The 20941-nt window shown below is 45.9% G+C and overlaps 1 protein-coding gene across 5 annotated transcripts; it reads right to left on the bottom strand.

Annotated features, from left to right (window-relative positions):
- Positions 1-783: 783 nt before the first annotated feature.
- Elk4 (ETS transcription factor ELK4) lies at positions 784-19244 on the bottom strand. Of its 5 annotated transcripts, XM_052201263.1 has the most exons (6): positions 18838-19244; positions 13689-13895; positions 12578-12793; positions 9233-10102; positions 8234-8350; positions 784-4066 (listed from the first exon to the last, which is right to left on the bottom strand). In XM_052201263.1, the coding sequence occupies exons 3-6, from the start codon at positions 12782-12784 to the stop codon at positions 3968-3970; spliced, it is 1293 nt and encodes a 430-aa protein (XP_052057223.1). In that variant the 5' UTR covers positions 12785-12793; positions 13689-13895; positions 18838-19244; the 3' UTR covers positions 784-3967. The 5 variants fall into 5 exon arrangements, with proteins under 5 accessions (XP_052057223.1, XP_052057219.1, XP_052057221.1 ...); XM_052201259.1 differs by lacking the exon at positions 13689-13895 and having other exon boundaries at positions 18838-19237; XM_052201261.1 differs by lacking the exons at positions 13689-13895; positions 18838-19244 and adding an exon at positions 18594-18670.
- Positions 19245-20941: the final 1697 nt, after the last annotated feature.

Genomic DNA, 20941 nt, shown 5'->3' with positions numbered 1-20941 from the left:
GTTCATAATCTCAGTGCCTGGGCTGCACAGGCAGGAGGACCGACAAGAGATTGAGGCCAGCCTGAACCACAGACCCAGTCTCAGAAGAGAAAAAAGAAAAGAAAGAACAACAACAAAACGTTTCCTGATCAAGGTGTGTGTTCCAAAAGACAGACTGCTCTGCAGTTTCACTGAGAGCCTCAAAGGGACTTTGAAAATATTAAAATCGGAAGCCACAGTACCACAGTACTGCAACTCACGCAGCCAAGACCAAGGTGAAGGAAGAAATATTGGCTCTTGTCAACTTGCGGCATTACCCCTGGAACACCAAGCCTCTCCTGCCATTTTTTTTGATTTCTAGGATGGTACATAAATCCACAAGGAATTTTCCAGTTTAAGAAGAAAAGTCCAGAGTACTCCATACAAGTTCATGGACTTACTACTTTCTCTACAAATTTGAAGAAACAGCCAGACCTAGTAGTACACACTTGTAAATGTCAGCATTTGGGATTCAGTTTATAGCCAGGTTGAGAGACAGAAAAATCCTATCTCAAAAACAAAAACAAACAAACTAACTAACAAAAAAACAGAGTGGAAAAAATTATACTTATATTTTAACTGTTAAAATGTGAAGGAAAATAAACTTATATTTTAACTAGATGAAGCATTGGCCTTTTGAAGGCTTCAAGATTCTATTACATATTTTTTTAATCAGTAGAAACTCCTACCCTTATTTGAACATATAGACTACGCCACAGGACTGTAATAACACAATAAGACTACAAGAAGTCACTAAAAGATTACTTAAGTTAAACTTGACATTTTAATTTTGTATTTTAAAAACATCGTCATGAGTAAAAGTACAGTTTAAGTGAAAACCCACCCAGGGACGCAGACACAGGGGTGTGTGGCACTGCTGAGCGGCTGTGTACAGCCTTCAAACCCACCCCAGGGGACCCACGGACACCCAAGGGAACCAGCAGACCCTCCAACCCAGGCCTTCGCAGGAGACCCTGAGACCCCAACTCTCACACCTTCAGTCACTGGGTTAAGCTGGGATGGCCCAGAGTGGAAGAAAGGCTCCACTGCCTCAGAAGAAGCCTCAAACTCCCACTCCCCTCGCCTCAGGCTACTGGTGCCTGGCTTCCTTCGCCCTAGCAAGGTGACTGGTGGTGCACACCAGAGATGAGTTGAAGGGATAGCATCTCTCCCTGAATATATCTGTTGATGCTAAGAACTCTATGGCTATTCAAACCAAAACAAAGTTCAGACTTTTTCAGGAAGGAGGTAGTCTATAGATAGAAATGTCTGCCTCACACACACAGCAAAGTTATACCAACTTTAACAAAAAAGGACACACGCGTGCACAGCCCAGGCACATGCTCCCATAAATCCATCCAAAGGCAGGTCTATCCAATCCCACAAGGCCTCATGGTTTCTTACAAAGTTGCTGAGATTTTTGCCTGTTTTTTTGAGACAGGGTCTCATGTAGTCTAAACTAGTCTCAAACTTACTATGTAGCTGAGGCTAGCCCCGACTCTTGATCCTCCAGCTTCCATTTCCCGGGTGGTGGGATTACAGGCCTGTGCTACCACACCCGGCCTGAGTTTAAATGGTGCCCTCGGACCCAAGGCAGCTCTGTGCTAAGACAGTAAATTACCAAATATTTCATCTGTGAAAACAAATCAATGGCTTTTCTCCTTTAACTCAAGAAGATAAAAATATTTTTATGTATTCAGAATTTCAAACATCTAGTTAGGTCATCTATCAATACTTACTTAGTTTACACAATATTAACCCACTAAATTACTACAAAGTGCTGCTGAGGGTAATTCCGAATATGCATGCAAACTAAATAATGCACCATGAGAAGAAAGCCCATTACAGTACCTATTCCCATCGCTCTGAACCCAACTTCTCAACACTGCTATTGCACATCCTGGGAACAGAACTCCTGGATAACCACAGACGAACCAGTATCAGGTCTCTAGCTGCCCCTCTAAAAGGCACTGTGGTCCTTCCCTCCCCTCCCCAGCCCAGCCAGCACACACTTCCACACTCAAGTGCCTCTGCACTGGACAGCCAATGCTATGCAGCTGAAAAGATGCCACCAGGTTATCAGTGTCATTCTGAGCCCACAAGCCCCCTCCTCCTTCATGCCACTCAGGTCATGTCTAGGGTTTAATGGGCAGGGGGAAGAACGTGTGGTTTAATTTAGTTCTGGACTTTAGAGTCAAAAATTTCAAGATTCCACTGTGAAATTAGCATCAACTCGAGATCAGTGTATCTGTACACATCTGGCTCTGTCTTACCACACAGTATTCCATAATATGCAGGTGAAAGGCCCCTACTTCTCATTACTAATTTTATAACCAATTTCCTATGTATGAGAATGGCTAGTTGCAATCTGATCTTCTGTAAGTTAAAACACTTTTGGAAAGAAATAAGCACGTCTGTATCTCCAGCTAACTAGGAAGTTTCACTTTGGAGTTTGCCTTCCTGATTACACATAAACACTGCTTCATCCTTGGACCTTAGATTTAAAAGGAAGCATCATGTTAAGTGCATAGCAGAAGTGAATAAAATTGGCAAGAAGAAAGGGGGCGCCGGGCAGTGGTGGCGCACACCTGTAATCCCAGCACTCTGGAAGGCAGAGGCAGGCGGATTTCTGAGTTCAAGGCCAACCTGGTCTACAGAGTGAGTTCCAGGACAGAGCTATACAGAGAAACCCTGTCTCGAAAAAAACCAAATCAAAAAAGGAAGGAAGGAAAGAAGGAAGGAAGGAAGGAAGGAAGGAAGGAAGGAAGGAAGGAAGGAAGGAAGGAAGGAAGAAAGGAAGAAAGAAAGAAAGAAAGAAAGAAAGAAAGAAAGAAAGAAAGAAAGAAAGAAAGAAAGAAAGAAAGAAAGAAAGAAAGAAAGAAAGAAAGAAAGAAAAGGGGCCTGTCACCCTCGGGGTCTTCTAGATGGAAAATATCCCACCTCCTGTCTCTGGGTATTTACTGAACCTTTTTGGTTCAATTTTCAAACCACAATTCTAATCTCCGGAAAAAAAATCACCACTTGCATGCTGTGCTGCATGGATACAGAACCATCCCACTCAAAGCACACCCCAGAGAGCTCTGCTCACAGTGGGATCTCCTGTCCTCACAGAATGTTCCAAAACCTACATTAAAACTGAGCTTCCAAAGTCTTGTGCTAGAATAGCTCAGGGCCTGGTGACAGGTTCAGACATGATCATAGGTGCAGATGGCACAGAGATCTGCTCAGGTAAGTGCAAACAAGATGCCTTTCTGTGGAAATGCCATGTCAGAGCTCACGGCAAAACAGACCCCCAGCAGGGCCAACCCACCTAAGGCTTCTCCCAGTGCTCCCGAGCAGCTCCCTTCAGACATGCAACAGAGCAGACTACTCACTACTAAATAGACTTCTAGCCCCATTTAAGTAGTATTTTTGTTGTTTTGAGACAGTCTCACTATATATATATATATCCTAGGCTAGGCCTTCTTCATCCTTGGTGTTCTCCTCCCGCCTCAGCTTTCCAAGTGCTGAGATCGCGGAAGTGGGCCATCATACGTGGCTAACAAGTATTTCTTTAAGTAACAGATTCTAGGCATACTTTTTTTCCCCTGGCCAAAGGGTCCTAACATCCAGGACCAGTGACTTTGTTCTGTGACTCTCTTGAGAAACACAGCTGCTGAACCCCAACAGACAAAGGTTTTTGCACAAAACTTAAAACAACAACAAAACAAAACAAAAAACAGCAACAACAACAAAACACCTTTTTAAAAAAGAAGTGAGGCGGAGCTTGGGCTCCGATTAAGGCATTTTCTGTCCAGTCCGACTTTTCGGAGTCCTGAAAAGGCTTGTCAACAGGCAGGGGAACCACGACAGTCTGTCATGAGCTCTGCAGAACTATCGCGCTTTTGAACGGAGCATGGTGGATGTCCACGTCCTAGTTCCTTGGTCTCTTAGTCCACAACTGCACTGGTTATGTCTTCTGTAGGTCTGGAGAAAACGGCCCCGGAGTGGAAGGTCCGTCCAGGCCAGAGAGAGTGAATGGGCCGTGACTGTTGAGTACAGAAGGAAACTAGAAGGAAACAAATGCAGGTTAGCATCCAGTCCTAATCTCTCCTTCCATGTTCGGTCCCTCCTCTCCCCCAGGGCAGAACACAGGACACTTCAAGACAAAGGCAGTGACTGTACCACGGGAGACTGTTACATTTCTTGTTTACAGTTATCATGTGTGGTAGGGCGGTGGAGTGCCCCACACACAGGTGCCAGGGCGGCAGTGTGAGGTGAGAGCTCTGTGAAGGCAGCTCTCTCCCCACACCTTTACGTGGGTTCTGGCCATCAATCAAGCTGTCAGACTCACACAGCAAATGCCTCACCCAACGTGCTGTCTCGAAGACCCAAGATATTGTCATAGGAAAAGCAAACAAAATGTCCTCTTTGAAGCTATTGGTAGCCACTGGCAAAGGGGAAATCAGTTTTATCCACGAACTGTCCCTGAGGACATCAACCATGCTCCAGGGCTGGCCCTGTGTCCAGGAGGAGCCGGGCGACACAGACACCATGCTGTTGCTGTTGTTACTGTTGTGCTTTCATTTCATTATTCTGTCTAACTGCTTTATCTTTAGATTGTTCTGATTTTCATTTCTTTGTTCTGTGTTGATTTAAAGACACACACACACACACACACACACACACACACACACGAGACTAGAGAGAGGGTACTTGAAGTTGGTGGGTAGGAAGAGAGAAGGATCTGGGAGGATTTGGGGGAAGAGAAAAAATATGATCAAACTATATTGTATTAAATTTTTTTAAATAAATTTTTTCAAAAAAATATATTTGTCCTAACAATGTAAATACTAACTTTTTCCAATCTACCTCCAAGGAATGGATGACGCCCTGGCATACACCTTACGTTTACCTCAGAGGTTGAAGTCTGATAAATGATAAGCTCACGAGGGTGTTACTCAGTTACAAAATCAACTGTGAATCCCCAACAGGAGATCCAGAGAGGCACAAGTGCTCCAGGGCCCTTACCTGGGCAAGTGCTGCCTGTGCTTCCTGAGAGCACAGGGGTCAGCTCCAGGCTTTGCCTTTAACGGTTCAGCTCACTGACACTCCACTTGTTCTGAGGAGAATCACTTCCCACACAGGAGGAAGTAAAAAATGTAACTCGGAACTTCCTAACATCTTGGTGGGGAGACGACACAAAGTACATTTCCTAAACATCGTATGTGCAATGCTAGACAGCGCTGGTTCAGCAGGAAAGGCTGAAAAGTGTCGATTATGAGAGGTAACTGATAACAATATTCTCAAGACTTCCCTCTTTTTAAAAAACAAAACAAAACATAGGAGGTGGAGAGATGGCTTGGCGGTTAAGAACACTCTCTGCTCTTCCAGAGGTCCTGAGTTCAATTCCCAGCAACCACATGGTGGCTCAGAACCATCTATACTGGTATCTAATGCTCTCTTCTGGTATACAGGTGTACATGCACAGAGTATTAATACTCAAAAATAAATTAATAAACCTTTTTTTTTTAAGGAATTACAAGTGGGAACCTACAAACAATTAAAGAGAGAAAGGCGGTAGGCAGCATCTTCCCACAGCACGAGTGCCCCGAGTCATGCAGCACACACTTCTATCAAGGGTCCTAAGAAGATAATGAAGCTGAAACGTTCTATCAACAAAGCAATCTGATAACATGACAGCTATCCTAGAGTCTTGGTGCAACATTTTCTTTGGGTGTTTGTGTAAATAATCTATTGTAGTGCTACTTGTGCAAAAGTACAGCTCATAGAGTTGTGTACAGCACCTACACCCAGTAATGAAAAGTGTCACTGGCTTATATACTTACCACTTACTACTACTACTATTATCATTATCACTGTCACTATCATTATCATTATTATTATTATGGAGTGTTCTCTTACCCTCAGTAGGCTTAGACACACATCTCCTGTTCCCAGGCTGTTTTTAGACAGGGTCACACTGTAACTTAGGCAGGCCTGTAACTATGTAACTCACACTCACTGAAATCCTACCCAAGTCCCCTCAGTGCTGGGACTGCAGGTGTAAAGGGCTATCTCCAACATGTTTTCTCATTTTGCATAATAGGCTAAACCATCATGTTTGCATAAGCACATCATGACAGCATAAAGCAAAACTCAGTGATTCCTTTCCCAAGACACACTCCCATCAACAGCAGAGCACATGTGCCGTGCAGATGAGGAAGGGGACTGAGAATGAAAAGGTTTAAGCAAGAAAAGAAGGGAGTGGGACATTAACTAAAACTACGTATTACGAAATGTTTAATGGAGCCAGACTAGCACACACCACTAGTCCCAGCACTTGGGAGGCAGAGGCAGGAGATGTCTCAGTTTGTGGCCAGCCTGGTCTACAGAGTGAGTTAGCCAGGACTACACAAAGAAACTCTCTTGAAAAACTAACAAAATATTAATGGAAATCAACTACTTTAATTAGTAAGCTAATTAAAGAATATGATTTTTAAGGAAGTTTCAATGAAGACACCTTGCATCATGGGTGGATAATGCTGTTCCCAGAAATCATAAGCAATTAAACAAATTCTAGTGCCAAGCATGGGATGCCTCCTTAAGAACTGTTGGCCAAAGAGTTCTCAGGGGCTCTGAAAACACTGTAGGCTATTGCGACTGCTCTTGGTTGCCCACCAGTTGCTGAGACCTATTCCTAAAGTTACCACACACTGTGGTTGCAGGTCAGAGAAACCAAGCTGCAACTGACCTGGAAACCTCCCTCCTGCTAGCTAGCTCTCACAGTGCTGGAACGTGGTGTGTAGGCTACTAGAAGAGACAAGCCATTGGTAGCCCTGCCTAGCAATGGATCTCATATGCTGAAGTACTGACTTGCCAGGCAGCCTATGTCCACCGGTGCTACTGTCCTGTGAATATTATGGGAGTAACAAACCGCTTTTCTAATTAAGATCTAAAGCCTGATCCATGGGAGGGAATCCATGCCTCCTACTGTAAACCTGGTCAAAAGCCCGCGGCTAGGGAGGTCATAGGTCTTAAGGAGACCCACTGTTATTGTTTTGCTAAAAATGAACATGTTATCCAACAGCCTTCTAAATACTTACCTTTATAAACACTCGGTGATGAATGCAGTTCTTGACCCTTATAAAAGCAGCTTTTAAAAAAAGCAAACTCAGTGTCTATGTGTGCAGGTTTGTATGTGTGAGTGCAGGTTCCCAAAAAGGACAATGGGACCTAAACTCTGGTCCAGGGCAAGAGCAGTACACACTCTTACCACTGAGCCTCTTCTCCAGCTCCAGAGAGGCTTCTTTGTGCAGTGAACAACGGTTAGTACCGAGACTCACAATGGGTCTAAGTGCAGTGAACACGTGTTGGTGGCGTGCACAGCTATTAATGGGACATGTGTATCACACACCCCAAGACTCGGGGACACTGTGGAAGAGGGGGTAGAAAGAATTTAAGAGCCAAGAAGATGGGAACAGTGCTTTAAGATACTGTCTTCTCAAAATGATACCGTCTTGAGTTCAGACACTCATAGCAGCTGTGGGAAGATCAAGTAAAATCAAGGAAGTCTACTTTCCAGCGCAGATGGGAAGGAACACGTGAGGCCCCATCCTAGCTGAGGAGCTATGATAGTTACAGCGGAGGACTGAGGAGGACTCATCTTTCTTCAGGGTATAGTCCCGAACCCACTCATGCACAGGCAAGTAACCCTAACCCCACCCACCTCAAAATAAGACCTGAAAGTAGGAGAAGTATTGTGAAGAGGAGGGATGGAAGGCTCCGAAGACAACAGGAGGGGGTAAACAGGGAAACAGGTTGTATATGTGTAAGTATTTCTAATCAAAATGCACTAAATGTGTCCTCATCATGGCCCTGTGTGCATGCACTGCTGTTATGTACACAGACTGTCTGACTTACAGTGCTTTGACTTAATGTAGCACAAAAAAGCCATATGCATTCAATAGACACTGTGCCTTGAACATCAGTGTTTTCCTGGGCTAGCAACACAGAGTATGAAAGTTCCTCGCTATGCTGGGCAGCCACTGAGAGTGACAGGCCCCAATCACCCACTGCACCGAAAGGAAAAAGGCAACCAGTACCCAGCCATGGTCTGTGAAACAGTCATCAAATGGGAGGTGTGTGACAATGACACTGGGCAATGGGCTATCACCTCTGCCCATTTCCACACTTAACATCCCCCCGTTACAGGAGGGCACTTTGGGTAACTTACCTGGAAAAGCGTATTAGCACCTTGCAGTCTGGCTGGGCTCAGGGGAGCAAATGGGCTGAGAGTGCTCCAGAAGTGGATGCTGGAGAGCAAGGGGCTCGGAGTCAGCAAGATGGGAGTCTGCAACACACAACAAGACCGACCGCTCACGGGCTTGCAGGGACTGTGCTCTGTCCTTCCCAGGAGACAAACGGAACCCACATACTATAGCCTCCTCCCCCAAACGCCCTACGGCCGAAATGTTATCAAAATGAAAAGCTGAGTCATTTTATAACCTAGGAAAGATAAGCATCACAATAATCACTGTATAACCAAACTTATAGGGTCTTTCCAAACTAGAAAACAAACCTAAATTCAGTTACAACAGAGCACCAGCTGAGTACCTATAATGTCAGTCCATCTGGGGTAGTCTTATTCCAGAGCTGTCCACGGTGAGCAAGTTAATACCTAATGCTAACTAGATTCGCTGACTACGAAGGCCACACCACCCTCCTCTCAAGGTTCTCAGTCCCTTCTGCTTTCTCCTGATGGCGACAGATATAAGGGAAGAGGTAGAACACTGTGCAAATCAATGAGTTCTGCTTTATTTAAAGAGGGTCTCATGTAGCACAGGCTAGTCTCAAACTGGCTATGCTCGCCAAGGATGGCCTTTAGCCTCTGATCTACCTGCCCCATCTCCTGAGTGCTGGGATTCCAGGTGTACAGACCCCATGCCTGGTTTACACAGTGATGGGGGTGGAACCCCAGGTTCTGTCAACGCTACAAAGCACCAACCATCTGATGTATCATCTGCCTGAGAACAAGGAATTTTAAAAGATGAAACATCTAATCTCTATTGTTTTGAAGATTCTAATTAAGGTAAGGAAATGAGTTTCCCAGGTTTATATATAATCTTCCTAAGACAATCAAATTACCAGAAATTGAAATCTTTCAGGTATAAATTCTAGACACGGCTTAAAGGGTGAATGGATGCAGTCACACTTAAGAGAAAGAGCAAGCTACCTGTGAAAAGAGTGCTGGTGTGAGAGACGCAGTCGGGAGAGATGGGCTTAAGATCCCCAGGGGGCTGGGGTCACTGCCTGTGACCACAAGGGCGGGCGTCAGTTCTAACCCTTTGGGCTTCTTAGATCTTGATGAGTTATTTGTTTTGTCCTTTTCTGGCAAAGCTGAATCCTCATTTTTAGGCTCCAGTGACAAGTTCTCTGGAAGTTCCATTGGCTGGGAAGCCACCGATTCAATGTCTGTGTCAATGTCTGGGTTAGAACTCAGTGGTGGAGAGGGTGTCCTGGAAGGCTCCTTTAGAGGAAGGGGTATGGATGGTACTGGAGGAGTGGGGTTAAAGGTGGCAGCCAGAATGGATACTGAGGCTGGGGCTTCCAGGGAAGGTAGTGTGGGAGAGACCAATGTCTCCAACGCCTGGATCGTTTCTTCAGAAGATGGAGAAATACTAGGGCTTGTTGAAAAGGCAACGGCGACAGGCTCAACAGGTGGCTTTTTGGCAGGTGTTGTCACGAATTTGATGACGGACGGTGTTGGCTCCTGAGCTTTCTTCTCTGCTAGCTTTTCTGCTGGATTCTCTATCTTTATGGACTTGAAAAGCTTCTTATTGGAGGTGTTCAGAGAGTTGAGAGTAAATGAGGAATACAAACCAGAGTGTATGTAGTCATTGCGACTGGAGGTCTTGGCTCCAGGCGGAGGGGGCCTCTCCTTCCCTCCACACTCGGCATCTTTGGAACTGCTGGCTTCAATGGAATTTAAAGTTTCACAGTCTCCCTCAATCCTGCCTACCGTCAGCGGATCCATTTTCAAAATCTCTGGATAGGAGACAAACTTGTACACAAACTTCTGACCATTCACCTTTTTAATGATGTTCTGTAGGTAGAGAAGATAAGCATCCTTATACTTTCACATAAATTACCTCTCATGGTTCATGAAAAAGGGGGCCTATTTCCCTCAAATAGAGGGAAGTGCTCTATTTGAGAACTAGACATAGCTTTTAAACAACTTTAAAAGCATCTACGTTCATCAACCCATACCAAACACAGTCCATGTTCAGAGAAATTAAAGCAGTTCAAAGCCTCATTAGCAACTAGACTAAAATATCACATAAAAGCCGAGACTGTAACTGTTTGATGCTCTCAGCCAAATAAATGCCCGTATTATGTCAGAACTCACTAACCTTAGGTCCCATTGGCAGAAGCTATAAGCACTCTGAGAAACTAAAGGGTCTCAGTATGACCGCACTGAGGTTCCTATTTCCTTCAACTGAGTCTTGGGAAAGCTGGTAAGATCAACTTCTGAAGGTTGCAGGAAACAGCTTGGATTCTTATTCTAAGTCTAAACTTTGGAGATGTTTATTTTTCTCCAGTGCCCAAGTAAATATTCAAAGTCATAACACATTAAAAGATATAATTTTGGGTCGAGGAGAAGGCTTGACAGGTAAGGGCATTGTCTATGTAAGCCTGAAGGATCAAGTTTGAGCCCTGGAATGTAAAGAGCTGGATACTATAGTAGGGCCATGTGACCCCAGCACTCCACAGAGGTGGCAGGCAGCAACAGGAGACCTGCCAGGAGGCTTGCAGGCCAGCTACCCTGGAATATGCAGCTCAGCAGCAGAAAGAGACACTGCTTCAACAAGTACAATGGGCAGGGAGAACACACCCTCAAAAGCTAGCCTCTGGAGGATGGGGGAGACAGCTTAACAGATAAGACCATTGGCTGCTATAGGTAGGTGTGGTGGCACACACACCTTTAACCCTGGCATTCGGGAGGTAGAGGCAGGAGGACCTCTAAGTTCAAGACCAGCTAAGTCTACACTGAGAGATTCAGAACAGCCAGGACCCTGCCTCAAAATGAATGAATGAATGAATGAATGAGGTACTGGCTGCTCTACCAGAGGACGTGGGTTTGATTCTCAGCATCCATATGATAGCCTACAATCATCAATGACTTCAGTTCTAAGGGATCTGACATCCTCTTCCTGTCTCCTTGGGTACTAGGCATTCAAGTGTCACATAGACATGCTACAGGCAAAATTCTAATACATATAAATATATCTTAAGAAAACAAGACACTTGTGCCAGACCTCCGCAGATGTGCCATGGCATAAGTGTGGACTCTCTCCGTCACACACACATAACATAAATTTTAAAACCTTAAGTATAATTTAAACTAAGAAATCAACTCTAACCAGGCAGTGGTGGGTGGTTCATGCCTTTAGACCCTGAACTCAGGAGGCAGAAGCAGGTTTTGAGGCTAGCCTGGTCTACGGAGCTAGTTCCAGGGTAGCTAGGGTTACCCAGTGGAAACCTGTCTCAAAAAAAAAAACAAAAAAACAAACAAACAAACAAACAAAACAAAGAGGAAGAGGAGAAAGAAGAGGAAGAGGAGGAAGAAGAGGAGGAGGAGGAAAAAATAACCAACTCAATTTTAAATAGTGTCTCTTGCTGATCTAGAACCCACGGCAATCCTCCTGCCTCAGCCTCTTAAGTGCTGAGTTACAGGTAAGTCACCATACCTGGGGCAGGCAACAGCTATTCTTTAAAGCATTAATTTGTGTTCCCTAGACTAAACTAAGCAAATAATTCAATCCACAAGTATATATGGTGAAATTTTTTGTGTGCATAGATGTGTGTGGGTTTTCCCATGTGTGAAGGCAGGTGTGCGCCTGTGTGTGCATGGCGGGTAAAAGCCACAGCTGTCGGCGTCAGTTAGGGTTGCTAACTTATAAAGCCTGGCTAGCAGCCCCAGGGATTCCCCACTCTCTCCTGCCCAGCACTAGGATACAGGCACACCACTCCTGGTTTTTTATATGATTGCTGGGCAGCAAACTTGTCTGGTCACCATGCTTGCACTATAAGTACTACTAACAGCCATCTCCCCAGCCCCCCCCCCCTTTCTTTTAATGGAGCAGAGCATGCTAGCTTCACATTTGTTAAGTCATCAACTTCTGGTCATCATGCCTACACCTCCTTAGTGTTAGGATTATGGGCTTGTGCCACATGACCCAGTCTATGCTGTGTTAGAGATGGAGCTAGCCTCAAACCCTGCTTCATATATGCCAGTAAGCCGCCTACCAATTGAACTGCAACCCTAGCCCTAAATGACAATCTTTAAAGTAAATTCTGACATATATGAGTATTTATTCTCAAGCATCTCCAGTATTCTTTGTATTCCAATCTCATACTTTCCCCTTTTAAAGAACATCTAAGGGGCTGGAGGGATGGCTCAGGGGTTAAGAGAATGAACCTTAGCTCAGTTCCCAGCACCCAAGTAAGGTGGCTAACAACTGTTTGTAGCTCCAGTTCTAAGGGAGAGGGCGATGCCGGGGTGAGGGCAGGTGTTTACCTTTACGTAGTAATATCTCAGGGCTCGGCTGAGTTTGTCATAATTCATATTAGGCTTGTTCTTGCGAATCCCCCAGAGGCGAGCCACCTCCTCCGCCTGCAGAAGCTTGAACTCCCCATTATTAGATGTCCAGCAGATCATGTGCTCGTTCTGAGGCTCCTGCAGGAGCTGGAGAAGGAACTGCCACAGAGTGATGGCACTGTCCATAGCAGTGGGCTGAAGGAACAGAGAGGTGAGACGTAAGTGTCCCTGCACAGCGCTCCTGCAAGACATACTGTCCCACCGCCACTGCACACTCCAAAATAGATCACTGAAGGGCTAGGGAGCTTGTCCAAAGACACACAGCAAATGCTAACACTGAGTCTTAAGCCTCGGCCATCTGAGTCCAGAGTCCACATTCTCACATTTGCTATGCTACCAAGGGTTTGTTTTATTTGACAGTGCTCCCTATGTGGCCTCAGCCGGCCTTGAACTCACGGTTCTCCCGCCTCGGCCAGCCAAGTACTGGGATTACAACTGTGTACCACTATGACCAGCTCCCTTAAGGAATCTTTTTTTTTTTTTAGATTTTATTTTTATTTGGAATGATGTGTCTGAGCCCACGCTCATCCCATATTTGTGAATATGAAAGTGGTGACCACAGGGCCACAAGAGGGTGTCATATCCCCCAAGCTGGAATGCTGGACATGACTGTTTGGAACCAAACTCGGTTGAGTTTGGCTCAGCAGTGAATGAAACAGGTGCATGCCTGAGGCCTTGGGTTCCATCTGCACCATGACAGGAAGGAAATGCTACCTTAAACAGCAAGCAGCTTTCAAAGAAAATAAAGCTAGTTCTATAAATGATAGGTGTGAGCTAAAGACTGGAAGTCAGAGGGTCAGTTCTTAACTTCTTTTTTAAACAAGTTACTTTTTTAAAAGATTTATTTATTTTTATTTATATGAGTACACTGCAGCTGTCTTCAGACGCACCAGAAGAGGGTATCAGATGCCATTACAAATAGTTGTGAGCTACCATGTAGTTGCTAGGATTTGAACTCAGGACCTCTGGAAGAGCAGTCAGTGCTCTTAACCGCTGCGCCATCTCTGCAGCCCCAGTTCTTAACTTTTACCTTAAAGTCTCATTATCATCACATCCTCTCAGAAGACCGCCAGTTCAATATACGGCCAATGAGCCCATTGTGTTTCTCTGACAAGATGTGCGTCTTGGGTGGCCAGGAGGCTGGTGTGGAGGGATCGATTTGTTCCTAATCCAACTGGTATTTCTCCTCCAAACGTTAAGCGTCATACCAGGGCAGTTTACATACAAATTGGCAGCACTGAAAATTCAACAAAATGTTCCGCAATTCAATCTGCAGTTCTGTTACTGTTTCACAGTCTGCTGAGTTTCTTCCTTTATTTAATTACCAATCAGATCAAGAACAGAAGGAAAATCCTTCAATATTCGGGTCTTCCTGTTCAGGCCAAAGTTTCCCATCCCAATTCCAGCAAGCCTGCCATTAGAGCTGGCTAACCCTGTGCTGTAGAACTGTTCAGAGGACTGCAGCTGCATCAACCGTACCGCCACCCTGGCTTCCGCCACTAGACCTTAGTCCCCCTGCCGCTGAGACTGTCTCAGAGACATTTTCCTCTCATAGAACTTCATGAGAAGAATTCAAATGGCAGCTCTGACCAAATCAACATGTTTTTTTATATGTGACAAGTGACCAAACACCTTCTATAAAATGTAAAATCAGGGCGGATGGCAATGGTACACACCTTTAATCCCAGCATCTGGGAGACAGAAGTAGGCAGACTTCTGTGAGTCTAAGGCCAGACTGTTCTACAGAGTGCAATCCAGGACTGTTACACAGAGAACCCCTATCTTGAAAACCCAAGATTAGGGCTGGAGAGATGGCTCAGAGATTAAGAGCACTGACTGCTCTTCCAGAGGTTCTGAGTTCAATTCCCAGCAACCACACAGTGGCTCACAACCATCTATAATGGGGTCTGATGCTCTCTTCTAGTGTATCCGAAGGCAGTGACAGTGTACTCAAAGTAAATTAATCTTTAAAAAAAACAAGATTAATTAATTAAAATTAGAAACACCTCCTTTAGGAATGAAATCTCAGTGGGATTTCAGAGAAAGGTTTAAAGGTAAGTCAATTCTAATAAAACACTACAAAGACAGGCAAATTAGACTATATCAAAAAGTTAAATTGTGCTGTGAATATCAGCCAGCCAGAAGACAATCCCCTTCGAATGTTCTAACACCAAAACTCTCAAAAATCATGTGTCATAAAAGGTACTTGCATCCCAAACTCTTATAGCATAAAGAAAAGGCAGGCACAGGTGTCTCTCCAGAGAAAAGCTGAAAATAGCCAATAAGCACACAGAAAGATCTCCCCATTATTCATCATAGAGAACTTGAAAACAAAAAACACTGCATGACTATTTTAAGCGGAAAGGGCAACAATAAACTGACAAGGACAGAAACTGAAACTCACACGTAACTGGCAGACAATCTAAACACAATCCCTCTACTGCCACATTTACCAAGTAGCCATGTACACACCTACATAATAGAAACGTATGTCCAAGTTAATTCCAGGACTAGGAGGCAGAGGCAGGCAGAGTCTGTGAGCTCAATGCCAGCCTGGTCAACATAGCAAGTTCTAAGCCAAACAGAAATACACTGCAAAATTCTGTCTCAAAACAAAAAATCAAACCAGGAATATTCGCAGCAAAATTATTCATAAACCTAAGAGTGGAATCAACTCAAATGTCCATCCAACTTTTGAATGAAATATAAACTATAGCACATTCATATAATGGAATATTACTCAGACGTTAAAAGGAATCAAGATGGGCAGAAAGATGGCTTGGTTATTAAAGCATTTGCATATAAGCATGAGGGCCTAGTTCGAATGCCCAGAATCTACATAAAGCCGTAACAAACACCTGTAACACCAGTGCCCCAAAGAGACATGGGCAGGGGCAGCTGACTGGGGTAGAAAGACCCTGTGTCAAACACAGTAGAAGGTGAGGACTTACACCTGTGGACTGTCCTGGTACATCATGCTACACAGAAGGACACACACACACACACACACACACACACACACACACGCACACATCTACTCTTTTAAAACAAAAGAAATTAAGTACTGATGCAACACTGATGAAAACATGAGAAAAGTAACAGCACTAGCTGCAGCCGTGGCCACAAAGGGCCCGTGCATGGCTCCAGTGACAGGAAATGCTCAGGTCCGACTGTCTAGACTTTTGAGCGGGCTGAGGGAGAGGCATCCAGCAAAAGGAGCAGAGAGAACCGCAGAAGGAAAGCAGTGACCACCAGGTTCTCAACTAAGACTGTAGTGACTCCACTCTATGCATTACAACACACTCAACTGTATGTTCTCTCTCGGCAGGTGACGTGAGACATGGCTGAAGCTGTCGAAGACAAACAAACCTAACATAACCGAGTTACACAACTCAGGCATGAGAAGACTAAGCCTAACAACATATGACTCAGGACAGATCAGTGAGCGCCGGCGAGGAAACTGTTTGGGCTTCTAGAATTTCTCTCAAGCATGAAAATACCTTCCAGTCACCTTTAGTTCCCGCTTTTGACACAGTCTCTGCGACAGTGAGATAAGAGATGCCTCCCAGTCAGAGCTGCTGGTGAGACTGCAGGAAGCCCAGGCCCCTTCAGTCTGCAGTCCTCTCCCCAAGACAGAGACCTCCTCTGCACCCAGCAAGAGTGCTGCCATCTTTAAACACCAGAGGCTGAGTGACAGCAATCCACAAAGAGCTCCTGTCATAAGTGAGCTCGCTAGATGTCTTCCCCGGGGCTTCCCTCAGCAGAGCTAAAACAGTGTTTATTATTGCCAGTAAGTGTGTCGGGGGAGGGGCAGCCCTGTCACTGTTCTGAGTTTACACCAGACAGGCTTCTTTTTCTGATGATGTCTATTCTTACTGCGAGTTACTTTTTTATTAGTACTTTTCCAACTTTGGCAATTACATCCTAGTGCAGCCTGCTAAAATTACTCCAGTAAACAGGGGCCTAAGGGAAGAACACCCTTTACCCCAGGAAGATCTGCGAGAGCCCGCCTTTAATTCTGGCACTCAGGAGGCAGAGACAGGTAGATCTCTGTGAGCCCACGCCAGCATGTTCCAGGGCATCCGTCTGTTACAATAAACTTGTATGTCTCAACACTTTAGGAAGCAGAAAAATCAAGAGATCAAGGCCATCCTGACCCCTATGAGATCATGCCTCAAAAAAAAAAAAGAAAGAAAGAAAGAAAGAAAGAAAGAAAGAAAGAAAGAAAGAAAGAAAAGAAAAGAAAAGAAAAAGCACACCACAAAAAAATTAGTCGGGCTAAAGATCAAACCCAAGGTAAACGTGGGCTCTACTACTGAAATACAGCCCTTAACCCATGATTCAATTTCTGTGTCAGGTTATTCTTTCAAAAAACTCCTACATACACCATTGAAACTCTTCATTTTAGCTCCTACAAGGGAACCTCAATGATTTCCTCAACTATGACAGAGAACATGGTGACAACACGCGTTTATCCCAGCACTGAGGCAAAAACAGTTCAATCTGAGTTCCAGGCCAGCTAGGGCTACATGAGATACTCGAGACCCTCCCCCACCCCCAAAGTACAGGAGCCAAGTGGAAATCAAACAGTCTGGGGTCACGCCTTTAACCCAGGCTCTCCTGGGATGAAGCAGGGAGGACTGTGGGTACGAAGCCTGGGCTACTTATCAACGGAGAGGAACAAGACAGACAAATACCAGACAGGTACAAAAACAGAGGCACTGTCTAAGTACTAACAATTACAGCTTCAAAAGGATTTTTAGAAGCATAATGGAGGCAGACTTAAATGGACCCAAATGATAGTATCTGATCGTTGAGAGGTTAAATGCTTGAAAAGGTTTAACACTCAAAGACCAATCTCTAAACTACATGGAAAGAGAGGGCTTTGGGAGGCGGAGAGCAGCTCGGCGGAAGAGTGCTTGTCTTGTCTAGCATGCTTGAGAACACAGGTTAGATGGCCAGCCCTGCACCTAGGTAAAGAAAACTGCTGCTTCCTTTCTCGTAGAAGTGCGAGGGGAAAAGAACAGGGGAGCCTGGAGAACAATCAGCTGATGAACACCTGATGCAGGCCCCAGTTTTGATACCTACCCTAAGAAGGAAGGACAGGAGGCAGAGGGCAACGGTGATAGCCATAAGAGGATATTAAATGTATACTTTTTTTCCCCCTTTTTGTGCTGGTGACTCAACACAGTACATGCCCTGCCTCAAATATATAACGGTTATCCCAAAACTTAAGACGGTATTTCCCAAAAAAATGTAATGAGCTCCGCGTAAGCAGTTTCCATTTGAAAATGAAAGCAAGGATCAAAGAACAAAGAGTTCCTACGGGGAAAAGTTGAATCATACTGTTTTAACAAAAACACCACTCCTAGCCGGAAATATAATAGCTCCACGTTCTGTGCATAGGGGGGAAAGAGAGAGGGAGAAGAGCTCTGACCCTAGAACGACACACTATTCTTGTCGACCCTGGCACGGCAGCCGTTCTGCTTAAAGAATCTTAAATGACCTAACCTTCACATTACAACGGCTCGAGAAAAAGCCAACCGTGTCTTCTGAATTCGCCCAACAAATTCCCCTTATTTCTTGTCGATGCCCGTTAAGACACCTCCCCACAAAGACGTTTCCAATGCTTTTGCGAGGAAAAGCTTGCCACAGCTGTACAGGAAACGAGGAGGAGGACTGCTGAAAAGTAGAGAAAGAAAAACCTGTGGCCGGATGGACAGCGAGCTTGGGGAAGGGAAGAATGCGGCGTGACGCCGCGCGCCCCGAGATCAAAGTGCGGGGAGACGCAAACCTCCGGCCCGTGGGCGAGTCAAGAAAGCACTTTCACTTTCCAACTTCCTGCCACTACAGCAAGTTAAAACTGTTCCCCTCTGCCCCACCCAGGCAACAAAAACCGCTGCCACCTTCCGCCCAAGGGACTTGCAGGACCCACCGAAGTGCGGGAAAGGCGGAGGGGGCGCTCCGGCGAGCACCTGAGCTCCGCGGAGCTGCTCCTAAGGAGAGCGCGCCAGCAGGCCCCGCCCTCCCGCCAGGTCCCACCCCCCCGCCACCAAGCTCCGCCCCTCCCGCCGCCCGGTGCACTTCCTGCCGCGCCCGCCACCTCCGCCCGGCCCGCGCTGAGCCAGGCTGAGGGGCGATGGTGCGAGACCCCGACGGGGCGTGGGTGTGCCGCTCACCAGGCGGGACACAGGAATCCTTCTCGGCCTGGAACGCGGTGCTAGACTCTGTCGCCGACAGCTCCTCACACTAGGGACTCAAAGTCGGCGAGGCAAACAGCGGCGACCCCCGCTCCGGGGCCGGAGAAAGCGGCGGCGGCCGAGCCGAGCCAGCCGCGTGCCTGCCGCCGCCCGCATCTCCCGCTGCCGCAGGTCTCGAGCCCCGCCCTCCGCCCTCGCCCACGCGGCCGGGACGGCGATGTGGCTAGTTAAGCTGCCACTCGCCGTGCGTGCGCTCGACGTTCTTCACTACGGCCGCCGTCTCCTGTCGTTCCACGGCCTCCGCCACTCTCAAACCCCCCCGACACTGCCGGGGTCCCTTCCTCAACGCCGAAGCCCGCGTCACTTCCGGGGGAGGGGCCGAACCCCGAAGCCTGTGTTTTGTTTCTGGCCCAGGGCTCCGGTACTTTCCCTATTAGTCCGTCCGGTGAACTCGCTCCAGGGACGACTCCTGCTCTGCGGGACATTCGTGCTTCCCCGCAGGTCCAAAGTCCGGTTTAGGACGGGTTAGGGCTCCCGGGATAGCAATCTGGGACGAGGACTGTAGCGGCGGAGCTGACGTGTGAGGGCAACGCCCTCTGGTTTACACTGACAGCTACCACCACCACTTGACCAGTATCATTGGCAAATGGCCTCTCTGGAGTGGGAAAAGCTTTCCGGTTTACCAATTTAGCTCGTTCCAGAACTTTAACTTGTTGTTGTTTGGTTTTAGTTTGATTTTGAAACAGTACCTGTAGCTGGTCTGAACTCATAAGAGATCCTTCTGCTTCAACTCCCGACCCCGAGTGGTGGGATTACAGATGTGCACCACCACATCCAGTCTAAGTGATTTTCCTTAAGAATCCAAAACACCCAGTTCATCGTCTGTAAAGTCACTGTGAGAACCTAATCTTGAAGAGTTGTAACAACCAAATAAGGGATACAGAAATCAGCACCAAATACAAAGGTTCACAAGATAGTTCTCAGTATGTTCGCTGCTGAGGCGGTTGAGAGTTCCATCTTGTCTCCCTAACCCCACTAAACGAATGTGTGTTTGTCTATATAGGCTTTTTGAGACAGTTTCTGTAGTTCAGGCTCCCATGGAATTGACGGCCACTCAGTTTGGGCTTGAACGCTCAGCAGCCCTGTCTCAGTATCAACACTATAAAGATGTTAAGCGTAATTTGTTCTTACAAATTTGGTTTTTGGAAGCAAGGTCTCATGAACTTCAAACTGAGGTTGACTTTGAACTGTGGCCCTCTTTCCTCCACCTCCCAAGTGATGAGTTTACTGGCTCTTAACACCAAGCTCAGTTTCATTCATATCTATATCTGTGATTTCTAGTCTTTGAGAATTTCATCCATGCATACAATCTATTTCCATCATAGTTGCCCTCCCTCACCCCTCTAACTCCTCCCAGATCCCCCTATGTGCCCTCTCAACTTCATGACCTCTTTTTTGTTGTTTCCTAACCCTCTGAGTGCGTTAGTGTTGCCCATATATGGAAGGGATGGGTGGGAGAACAGAGGGAGGGAAGGGGGACTATGTGACTTTCAGGAAGTGGGAGGACCAGAAAAGGGGAAATCATTTGAAATGTAAATAAAAATATATTGAATAAAATTTAAAAAAAAAAAAAGAAAGAAAACTGGCTCATTCTGGCAGACATCAAAGGCCAATAGCTCATGGGGCTTCTATGCTCTGTTCACACTGGAATGTTGACTCTTTGTTCTTGTACAGCTCTTTAGCAGGCAACCATGGCCGCTGTAAATTCATGAGTGCTATGGTCATGTCCAGAGGAGTCCAGCCACCCCAGACCCCTGGCTCTTAGCAATCCTTCCGCTGCCTCCTCCTTAGTGCTCTCTAAACCCTGGGTGGAGGTGACAGGATATAGATGTCCCATTTATAGTTGAACACTCCATAGGCATTGAATCTTTGCATTTGACCAGATGTCACTCTGTATTATCTAGTATCCAAGGCAAAAAGAAGCTTCTCTAGAGAGAGCTGAGAGTCGCACTAATCTATTGGTTTAATATGTATGTACAGGCCAGTCTGATACTATGTCCATCTAACAAAATAAAATAATAGT

The sequence above is a fragment of the Apodemus sylvaticus genome, chromosome 12, assembly GCF_947179515.1.
Source record: "Apodemus sylvaticus chromosome 12, mApoSyl1.1, whole genome shotgun sequence".
In the NCBI taxonomy this organism is placed as follows: Eukaryota; Metazoa; Chordata; class Mammalia; order Rodentia; family Muridae; genus Apodemus; species Apodemus sylvaticus.
This window is presented reverse-complemented; position numbering and strand designations above follow the sequence as displayed.